At 35.5% G+C, this 12,043-nt stretch overlaps 1 protein-coding gene across 1 annotated transcript in view; it reads right to left on the reverse strand.

Annotated features, from left to right (window-relative positions):
* The window catches only part of SI (sucrase-isomaltase), an 87,044-nt gene extending 77,529 nt beyond the window's left edge, over window positions 1-9,515 (reverse strand). Inside the window, exons 1-3 of the mRNA XM_059685899.1 lie at window positions 9,391-9,515; window positions 6,648-6,765; window positions 4,960-5,096 (exon numbers count right to left, since the gene is read on the reverse strand). Coding sequence (XP_059541882.1) covers window positions 4,960-5,096; window positions 6,648-6,765 — 255 coding nt within the window. The 5' untranslated portion in view covers window positions 9,391-9,515. The remainder of the gene's footprint in view (window positions 1-4,959; window positions 5,097-6,647; window positions 6,766-9,390) is intronic.
* Between the last annotated feature and the right edge of the window lie 2,528 nt (window positions 9,516-12,043).

Below are 12,043 nucleotides of genomic sequence, written 5' to 3' on the forward strand. Positions count from 1 at the left end.
TGCCCTCTGGGTAATTACAATCCATTCTGTTGTCTTACAGTCACTGCAGAAGAACTAAAATGTTTCTTGTTCACTAATGCATCAGTGGGCAAGTGATTCCACAAAGATGAAGATATGGCCCTGAATTCAAGTCTACATAATATATGTAAGGTTCTTATTTCCAACTAATTGTTAGTTCAATGTCTACTTCAACTATTTAAACTAGTGTATGTGCCAGCTGTGGCAACTAGTGGCTGCCATTATAGTCGATGTATAAAGCAAAATTCTGTATTTTCAGTAATTTTATTATCTATATGGAAAAATTGTGGGGAGTAGGAGAAAAATTATATATGGTTATATAAAAAGTTAGGCCACATGGTGATGTTATGTGTTAACACTAGTATAATTAAAATATATTTAACATTTAAATTTTATACTGTGATACACTCATAACTTGAACACCTATGGTTTTTATTTTCTTAGCTATTTGTCCGGAAAAAAAGTTAAAAACCCCCACTTTTAGTAGCTATATGATGTCATACATGTAACTTTCTATCCTATTTCTTTTAATATCAAATTAAAGCAGCATCTGACAAACATGTGTGCACACACCCACAAATATACACATACATACATGTACTCTCAAGTGTGTGTGGCTTTTGATCAGGCAATTTTAAAAATATATTTTTATTTCAGAGAAGAGAAAGGGAGAGAGAGATAGAAACATCAGTGATGAGAGAGAATCATTTATTGGTTGCCTCCTGCACTCCCCATACTGGGGATTGGGCCCACAACCCAGGCTATGCATTGATGGGGAATTGAACTGTGACCTCCTGGTTCATAGGTCTATGCTCAACCACTGAGCCATACTGGCTGGGCTGATCAGGCAATTTTATCTCTAGTTATCTAACTTATAGAAATACTCCCAGCAATACAAAAAAATAATTGCATAAAAATTGTCACTTACAGTAGTCCTTATTTAGGAATTTTTTTTTGAAAATGTTGTGTGAGAGCTCCCGGTGGCCTGCCAGAGAACTTCGCTCGCTCAGTGACGTCCTCCTTCCCCTCCCCTCCCCTCCATTCCCCTCCCTTCCCCTCCCTTCCCTTAAAAAAAAAAAAAAATGTTGTGTGAAATGAGAGGTAAAATTAGACATACATATACCTATTTAGAAAGGTGTCAAGTTTTAAAAACAAGAGACAATAAATAAGCAAACTATAATCATATCTTGCTAAATTTAAAAAAATATTTAGTAAAATGGGGTTACAGGAAGTTCCTCAAGACACACTGCGAGTTTCCAACAGCCGTGTGACACCCATGCAAAGGGCAGTTTGAGAAATGTATTCTCTCAGAGTTTGGGCGTCTAGAAGTCCTAATGCAAGGTGCTAGCAGAACCAGGCTCCCTCTGAGGCCGTCGGGACTAATTCTTCCATGTCCGCTCCTAGCCTGGTGGCTCTCGGCCACCCGCGACATTCCTTGGTTTGAAGATACATTACTGTAATCTCTACTTCCATCTTCACATGGTCTTCTTCCCTGTGGCCCTGTGCGTGTCAGCCCTCCTCTTACAAGGACAGCAGTCATTGGAATTAGGGCCCTCCCTCATCCAGTATGACCTCCTTTAACTAATTACATATGCAGAGACCTATTTCCAAAGGAGGTCACATTTGAGGCTCCACTTAAACATAAATCTCGGTACAACATATTCTTTTTTTTTTTTAATATATATTTTATTGATTTTTTACAGAGAGGAAGGGAGAGGGATAGAGAGTTAGAAACATCGATGAGAGAGAAACATCGATCAGCTGCCTCCTGCACACCCCCACTGGGGATGTACCTGCAACCAAGGTACATGCCCTTGACTGGAATCGAACCTGGGACCCTTCAGTCAGCAGGCCGATGCTCTAGCCACTGAGCCAAACCAGTTAGGGCAACATATTCAACACACTACATATATACAACAAAATATTAATTTAAAAATGTATATCACCTCATGCTCTTAATATATTAATAATTTGGGGTATTTTTTAAATAAATTTTGACACTTGTTATTTATGTTTATCATTTGCCTATTTTTCAGGATTTCAGTCAGATATTTTCTCCTATTACTTATCATTCCTATTCTAACTTCACTTTTCTTTCTGCTTCATTTGAAAAGGCAAAACAATTAAAACATTAAATATTCACCAATAGGCATAAACTTTAGTAGGTAAATGTAAAATAAATTTATGTTCTTATTTTTATTTTATGTGTATATAAATACCCATATAGAATTATATGTAATCATATATACTGGGTTGACTCTGTATTATGAACTGAATTGTGTCCCCCACACTTCATATGTAGGAAGCTCTAACCTTAAATGTTACCTTATTTGGAGATAAGCACTTTAAGGAGGTAATTAGGTTTAAATAATGAGGTCATTAAGTGAGGCTCATATGACAGGATTGGTAAACTCTTAAGAAAAAGAAGAGTCTCTCTTTCTCTCTCTCTCTCTCTCTCTCTCTCTCTCTCTCTCTCTCTCTCTCCCTCTCCACTCACAGAAGAAAGGTCCAGGTGAAGACAAAAGAATGCAGCTATCTAAAAACCAGCAAAACTCTTACCAGAAACCAACCATAATGGCATCTTGACTTCTAGCTTCCAGAATAGTGAGAAAATAAATGTCTATTGTTTAAGCCAACCAGTCAGTGATATTTTATTATAGCTGACTAATAAGTGCATTCTGGGTAGCTTTAAGGCTATTTCTTAAAACACCATTTGAAGTTCACCTTTTATTCTTAAATGGAAAATATAAAATAGATTAGCTAAAAATTGTTAATAAGTTTAATTCATTTCACATTGAAAACACACTTTAGCAGCTTAACAGACTGCATTAAAGACTAATAGTAGGCATATAAACCTTAAACAAATGGCTTTTAAATGTTGTTTCTCTTTAAGATCCTAATAATCCAAATTTTCCTAACAGGATTGTATGTTAAGCTTCAATTATCTCCTAAGGAGAATATTAGCGTAAAAGAATATCTGTCCAATTTGCTCACTGTGTCACATTAAACACTGGTACTTAGTTATTTTTTTCAGTTATTAAGGAATAGAACCCACTATTCCTAAAGCTGTCCTGTGAATAAAAAAATCTCACCTATTTTCAAGTTCTCATGGCAAAGTAATTAGAAAATTATGTGAGATTCAGATATGCATATTACAGATATACTAGAGGCCTGATGCACGAAATTAATGCAAGGGGCTTGGCCCTCGTAGCCCTGGCTGCCTTGGCCCTCGCAGCCCTGGCTTCGTCCGGAAGGTTGTCTGGACAGTCATTCTGTTGTTTCGTCTAATTAGCATATCAGCTCTTCATTATATAGGACTAATGGCTTGGTGCACGAAATTCGTGCACAGGGGGTGGGTGTCCCTCAGCCTGGCCTGAACACTCTCCAATCTGGGACCCCTTGGGGGATATCTGAATCCCTGTGGGATTGGGCCTAAACTGACAGTCAGACATCCCTCTCACAGTTCGGGACTACTGGCTCCTAACTGCTCACCTGCCTGCCTGCCTGATTACCCCTAATCACTCTGCCTGCCAAGCTGATAATCCCCTACTGCCCTTCCCTTCCAGCCTGATCGCCCCCAAGTGACCCCCTGCTGGCCTGCTCACCCCCAACTGCCAACCCCTAACAGCCTGCTCACTCCCAACTGCCTCTCCTGCCAGCCTGTTTGCCCCCAACTGCCCTCCCATCTGACCTGCTTGCCCCCAAATGCCCCCCCACCAGCCTGCTTGCCCCCTACTGCCCACCCCTGCTGGCCTGCTCACCCCCTACTGCCCCCCCTTCTGGCAAGATCACCCCCAACTGCCCCCCCTTCCAGCCTGTTTGCCCCCAACATCCCCACCAGCCTATTTGCCCCCAACTGCCCTCCCATCTGGTCTGCTTGCCCCACTGTCCCCCACTGCTGGCCTCCTTGCCCCCTACTGCCCACCCCTGCCAGCCTGCTCACCCCTTACTGCCCCCCCTTCTGGCCTGATCACCCCCAACAGCCCCCCTTACAGCCTGTTTGCCCCCAACTGCCCCCCCACTGGCCTGCTCACCCCCAACTGCCCTCCCCCACCTAGGGCCTGATTGTCCCTAACCACCTCTGCCTTGGCCCCACCACCATGGCTTTGTCCAGAAGGACGTCCGGAAGGTCTCCTGGTCTAATTAGCATATTACCCTTTTATTAGTATAGATGTTGTGGATATAACATATTATATATATGCATATGATATGTATATTATAGAGATATGCAATATATTAGGCATATTATGTAGTAGGCATATCATGGGAAAATATATAACATAATTTGAATATATTATATAATGATTAATATATAATATTTATATTATATAGATATAATACATTATAATATATAGATATTGAAAAAAGTGAATACACAAAGACACACACACTCATTGACCTTTATTCCTATACAGGTTATGAAGACCAAAGAAGAGTCAACTTAAGGTTATATGAATCCATTCAGCTGCCCTTAATTATCTCCATTTCAGCTTCTTCCAAATTACCAAATAATAAAAAATTAACAATATTAAAAAAAATCAATGTTACTTTATTTTCCATTTATACTTCTTAACGCCATTACAAGTACTCTATTTGAGAATAGATATTCTCTCTCAAGTGTTATATATTGCCAAAGGTTTTTGTTTTAATTAGTTGATTTGAGAGGATAGAATTTTAGGAAAGTTTATAAAATTAACACTACCTCATTAAGTATAAAAATGTTAACTTTTAAATTTGAATTGAATAGAGATACAGAAAAGCAAGCTCAAGTATTTCTATTATCTCTCATCTGTTTATACAGAACTATATTAAAAAGGTGAATGCAGCCTAATTGATGGCTACATCTTAAAAATATAGGAATTGAACCAATATTGAGCAATATTTAATATAGTTATTTGAATACATCTGTTCATAAAAAATATTAAAGTCTTATTTGCAAACCTTTGTTGGAAATTGATCTGGAATGCAGTTTATTCTCTCATTGATAGGATCATACTGCTCACTTGGACATTTTCCTGACCCCGGATGCACAGTGGTTGAACGAGTAGTTGCTGGAGTTGCAGTAGAACCAGTACTTCCTGGGGGGTGGAGGGGGGTAAAGTCAATAAAATAAAATGTGATATTATATTACTTTTTCATTTTTTAAAGTAGTGAATGCTTTACATTGAAAAAATACATGATTTTTTATATAATAAAATAAAACAAACTTGGCATTAAATTAGAACCCACAAATTCAAATCTTAGTCCTCAAAAGGAAAAGATCCAGATGATATTTAAAAATAGATTTGTAGAGCCCTGTTGACTGTTTCTTCAGAAAAACAAAATATATTCACAGAAGGTCTTGAAGTAGATTTAAAAGGAAACATAATGTACATTCCCACCATATTTGCAATTTGTTTTGTATAGATGAAGAAGGAAGATGAAGAACATGGATGGGAAATTAATGTAGAGAAGGAGACAAAAATTAAAGAAGAAAAAAGAAAAGTAAGGGAAAGAAGGTACTTGAAGGTAATTAAAAGAGAGACCAGGGAACAGCAATGAAAAATAAATCCCAAATCCTAAATAATAAAAGGCTAATATGCAAATTGCCCCTAAAGGCAGGAGTTGGATGTGCACTGACCACCAAGGGGTGGCGCGGAACATGGCGGGCATCGAGCGCGAGGCAGTGGAGTGCTGCTGACTCTGATGGGCCCTAGTGAGAGTGGAACCCTGGCGGGATGGTGGAGCAGGTGAGCAGGTGGCACCAGGCCAAGGCAGGTGTAAAGGAGGCCCTGGCCAGCAGTGGCAGGCAGCCAGGGGAACGGAGATCCCAGTCGGTGAAACAGCTGCTAGTGACCCAACCATGCACAAATTCTGTGAACTGGGTCTCTAGTCTATATAATAAAGATCTTTCTAGCCATCAGGTATGGGCAAGCTAAATTTGATTGCTTCACAATGTAGTGAGCTTCTGGTTTACTGGAAAAAGATAAAACAAAAGACTAAGAGCAATAGAAAGTGCTAACTACAGTTACTTTGAAGATAACATCCATTCCAGTTTTGATTTGGTCAAGAAAGAATGATGAAAAGAGAAAGTAGATTAGGTCAACCAGAGTAGTATTCATCCACTCTAAATTAGAATAGAATGATTCATAAAAAAGGTAAACATTTCAAGCCTTGTTTCCTTTGCCTCTTTCTTTTTTTCTCATGCAACCTCTCTCTCTGTGTGTCTATTTTTTCAAAGAGTCTAAAACAAACAGGGTACTCCCCCAAATTTTCCACCCCCCTTTGCAAGTGTCTGAAAACCAGAGTATAAACCCAGGTCTTCCCACTAATTGGAAGAGTCTCACTGGTAGACAATTATTCCACCTTCATTAACACCTTGATCCCTTTGCCTCTTTGCTGTTTCCCAGGCAGCCCACTGTGGGGAAGGGGGTTAATGTGAAAGCACACAGATTTCTTAATTACAATGGCTCTTCATTGAAATAACTAAGATATAATGGATAGAATAATTTGGAGTAATTACATAACTTAGCCAAATCTGTTTTTTATAATTTTCATCTCATAAACTACTTTTCCAAAAGCCTAACTATTATGGAGTAAACTTCCCTGTAACTTCACTATATTGTGCAATTATTTTTAACACTACTTACCTTCAACAGCAGGTGTCCTGGTTGCTAAAACAGCAATTAGGGCAATAGCTATTATGGTAACTATAATAAAGAGGACAATCAGAGTGATTTCTAAGCCACTAAATTTTTTACGTGCCATCTAAAAAAAAAAAAAAGAAATATTTGTTTAAAATATAAAATACATAGCTACAAAAAGCCATCATCATTATCATAAAATTATATACATTTTTTGAGTTAAGCACAACACAAGCAGAGCTGGAAAGCGTTCCATAAATTTACAATCTAAAATGATATACATTGGAAAAATGTAAACAACAACATTCAATTTTAAGTAAAAGGAGTGAATTCAGGATGTGCATTTAGTAGCATACTAAGATGAAATCATTTTTTAAAAAGGATCTACAGCAGGTGTGCCTTGCTCTCTCATTTTAGAACATTTTTCAAGTCTAAAACCCCTCAAATTTGTACTCTGTTCCTTAATTTTTACAAGGATACAGTGTATGAAAGAAACACTGGTTTGCACATTTTACTTAAGAATTTCAAAGTAAAAAAAAATGTAGTTCTTCCTACTATAGCTATTGTCTCTCAAATTCCAATAGTTTTCTTATAACAGTATTGTGAAAAGATTATAAACATGTAAAAAATATAAATATAACATATCTAAAAAGTATAAAAATGAAAAATAAAATACATATATATTATATATATGTGCAGTATATAATTGTGAGTTGTTGCTTTAAAAAAAGATTCAAACTATATAATCTTCAAGTTCCTTAAATAGCAAATAAAATATATCATACAAAACTATATATATATATATATATATATATATATATATACACATTAATTTTAAGATAACATTATGCATTTGACTTAGCATACAGAAGATGTCTAAATATAGATTGGGAAGAACTCATTTTAGTAATTATCTTAAAGTTTATTTAATTTTGTTTTGACTATACATCACTCATCTTTTTTAGCCTTCCTGTTTTTATGGCTTTTCTGTATTCTATAATTTTATGTAAGTCTTAACTCAATAGTTTTTAAATCAACTTTTATGAGGGGGGGCCTCTCACACTAGTTCCTTCTCCTGTACCTATCTATGTCAGTTCCTATACCAAGTTGTCTCAACCTAAAGCTTCTTTTCCCTCACCCATATCTTTCTACCACTGTCAATCATTCTACAAGTCCTGTTGATTCTACTTCCAAAATATTTTCAGAATAATGCCCACAACTACAACATCTTTTTTGGATAATATGTCTTAGTGCATGCTATTTTTTACAAATATATGTTATTGATTTTTTTTTTTTTCAGAGAGGGAGAGGAATAGTTAGAAACATCGATGAGAGAGAAACATCTATCAGCTGCCTCCTGCACACCCAATACTGGGGATGTGCCTGCAACCAAGGTACATGCCCTTGACTGGAATCGAACCCCGGATCCTTCAGTCTACAAGCTGACGCTGTATGCACTGAGCCAAACCAGTAAGGGCAATGCTTACTATTTAATCTTTCTTCAATCCTTCCATATATGCTTTTCTAGGTTAGTTCCAGTTCAAATGCCATTTCCTCAGTGAGTCCTTTCCTACTTTTAGAGGCAGAGTGAATGTATACTTTTTCCATTTTACCATGGCAGACACCAAATCTATTGCAATTATTTATACATATGTCAATTTTCCTATTGGATTATTCTATTTTTATAGCAAGAATCATGACAGTAGTTCTGAACCTAACATTGAGCAAGTACAACCTCAATTATTATGATATAACAGATATTTAAACATTTTATAATTCACACATATATAAGATGTTTATTACATTGGTAACATTCAGATAAACTAAATAGAAACTAAACCTTACAGGTGATATTTAAGCTGTTTAGAAAATGAAACTCAATTGCTCAGTGTTATATGAGAAATGACACAGTTGCATTTAATGTTTAACTTTAAATAATATAAGTGTCATTCAAAGTAATATCCTACTTTGTTATCAAGAAGCAAAAAAAAAAAAAAAAGCAAAAAAAACCCTGCTTTTTTTCATTAAGAAAATAAAAGAAATGCCTATTGTCATGAAGCAAACCCTCTTGTATCTAGAAAATGAGAAGAAAATTAATGCCCTAAAATTAAAATTCTTATGTGAGTACTCATAAACAATCAATATTAAAATTGTTCATATGTTGTAGATGGTAATTACAGTGATATTATTTTTAATCACTAATTTTAAGAAACTTTTTTTGAGGAAATTATATACTCTGGGGAAATTATGTCCTTACTCTGTATATTATTTTCAAAATGAGCAATATATTATTAGATGGTAATGTGGTAATTGATCTTTACAAGATTCAGTAGAAAAGATCAAATGTTTTATAATTGTACATTCTACTCTGCCTGTGTATATATATTTTAGATAAAATATATTTAATCATACTTAGAGTATTTTCTATATTACAAAATATTTTGATCCTTATTTTCTTCTCTATAAAGAAATTAAACTTCACTTGCTATAAATCCACTTAAGTCTGACAAAAAGTATAATAAAGAGCTGGGCAAAGAAAATATTCTTACTTCTTAAAAAAAAACACCTAGAAATCTTCTCTCCTATTTTAGAACAAGGGGCTATATATTTAAAATGGCAAATGGAAATATGCTATCTTTAATATTTTAAAGAAGTGCAGATAAACAGGAAGATTGTTAACATGAACTAAGAGAACACATAACTACTTGGAAACATGAAAATAACAAAGAATTGTTACCCATAAACTTACCTTATTTCATAGCCTGTTCTGTTTGCTAGTTTGTACCAGAGCTAGGTAAGGCTGCCAAAGTCATGATCAGGGAAAACTGCTCAGGTATATATCAAGCTCCTCATAAAGTTTTATTGCGCCCTCAACCAGCCTATCATTACTTAGTAAACATGTTCGACAGTCAATTGTATAAAGCTTTAACCCCCAAATAGTTTAGGTCAATATTTTAATATGGGAATCTAAGTTAATTAGTAATTATGCTCTGAAATAGTCTTTGATTTCTGTAAGCTATGAATTAGCAAAGGAACATTAAAGTATTTGCTTATACTATTTTTTCTCTTTTCAAAGTTTTATTTTGTTTATTTGGATGTTTCTTCATAACTGTTTTATCATGTTGTGTGAGATTTAAACTCTCACTGGAAAGTAGCAACATATTTGTAAGCTGGGATTTGGAAAATATTTGAAGGAACTAACTATTAAAAGCTAATAAATCATAAAAAGCAATGATTAATAAAAGTTATCTCCTATGTCTCATTGTGAATCTTCTTAAGATTGAAGAATTGACCAAATCCATAAAAATATAATGCAAGAGTGAGCACCAAAGCCCCACTGAAGCAAGTCTTGCCCCGTAAGGGTGTCTTCAGCACAGAAGTTCTCCCACCGTAGACACAGCTGATTCTCACTGCCAATTGGCCTGGAGGTCAATTCCTCCCAGTGATCCTACAACAATCAAGGCTTAACTACAAGACTATACACACAGCCCACAAAAGGGTGCACCAAGAGTGTCCACCTCAGGTAATTGGGGAGGCTGAGCCACTGGGCCCTATAGGACACCTAGCACACAAAACCACTCTATCAACACAGGGAAGCATAAAAAATGTGGAGACAAAGAAACAGGTCATAAATGACAGAAATGGAGGAAAGCAGACTACTGGATATAGAGTTCAAAACCACAGTGAAAAGGTTTTTCAAGAATTTTCTAGAAACCACTGATAAATTTAGTGTGACCCTTGAGGATATGAAAAAGGACCAACTAGAAATTAAGCATACACTGACTGAAATAAAGAATAATATACAGATATCCAACCGTAGACAAGAGGATCCCAAGAATCAAGTCAAAGATTTGAAATATGAAGAAGCAAAAAATACCCAACTGGAAAAGCAAAAAGAAAAAAGAATCCAAAAATATCAAGATAGTGTAAGGAGCCTCTGGGACAACTTCAAGCGTACCAACATCCGAATTATAGGGGTTTCAGAAGAAGAGAGAGGGCAAGATATTGAAAACCTATTTGAAGAAATAATGACAGAAAACTTCCCCTATCTGGTGAAAAAAATAGACTTACAAGTCCAGGAAGTGCAGAGAACCCCAAACAAAAGGAATCCAAAGAGGACCACACCAAGACACATCATAATTAAAATGCCAAGAGCAAAAGACAGAGAATCTTAAAAGCAGCAAGAGAAAGACAATCAGTTACCTACAAGGGAATACCCATATGACTGTCAGCTGATTTCTCAGCAGAAAACATGCAGGCCAGAAGGGAGTGGCAAGAAATATTCAAAGTGATGAATAGCAAGAACCTACAACCAAGATTACTTTATCCAGCAAAGCTATCATTCAGAATTGAAGGTCAGATAAAGAGCTTCACTGATAAGAAAAAGCTAAAGGAGTTCATCACCACCAAACCAGTATTATATGACATGCTGAAAGGTATTGTTTAAGAAGAGGAAGAAGAAAAAAGGTAAAGATAAAAATTATGAACAACAGTTACAGATCTATCAACAAGTGAATCTAAAAATCAAGTGAATAAAAAATCTGATGAACAGAGAAAAAAATATAATGCAAAAGTAGAGATATATAAATAAGTAATCCAAAATTAAAATCAACATTTTAATTTATCTGTTCTCATTAAAGCACTAATTTAATTATCAAAATTATCTTGTAACTACTTACCATTTCATTCAGTAAAAATGACAGTTTCAATTACACTTCTGGTTTAAACTAGTATTGAATTTAAGAGCAAAGTATTCAATATGAGAAACCTGGGAAAAATTCCAGCTGTATTACATATACCTGAGAAACCGTGGGCAAATTTGTTAATTTCTTTAAGCTTAAGTCTCTTTATCTATAATGTGGAAAGAAAAATAGCTATCCAAAAGGTCATTGTCAGAATTATATTAGATAACATAGTCTATTATCATTATTGCAGCTCTATTGTCATGATGAGTACAATTTGACCCTAAAGAGATTAGTATCTGAGTTCTGCACACAATCTCCCACTATCTTTTAAAAGGAATGTATATATATCTAAAGATTGTTACACAGAGTAGAGTAACTAGCTTTTTAAGTTTAAAGAGAATAAGAGAAGTGTATGCTTGGATTACTGTGAGACTCAGGGGAGATATAAAGGAGAACGTCCAGTATATAAAGAGCAGTGATATGGAAATATGACTAGACTCATTCTAGAATGGTCTCAATGGGCAGAACTAAGTCCCATGTAATAAAAATCATGAGTGATTTACTCTCTATTCACAGAGCACAAAATTATATATGTGGAAAATGTCATTAAATACTTCCAAATCCCATAGAACCAAGATGTGAATGTAGCAAAGTCACAGGATTTAAGGTCATATACTAAGTCAATCATGTTCCTATATAACAACTGGAAACTAAAAT

This window comes from Myotis daubentonii, chromosome 3, assembly GCF_963259705.1.
Source record: "Myotis daubentonii chromosome 3, mMyoDau2.1, whole genome shotgun sequence".
Taxonomy (NCBI): domain Eukaryota; kingdom Metazoa; phylum Chordata; class Mammalia; order Chiroptera; family Vespertilionidae; genus Myotis; species Myotis daubentonii.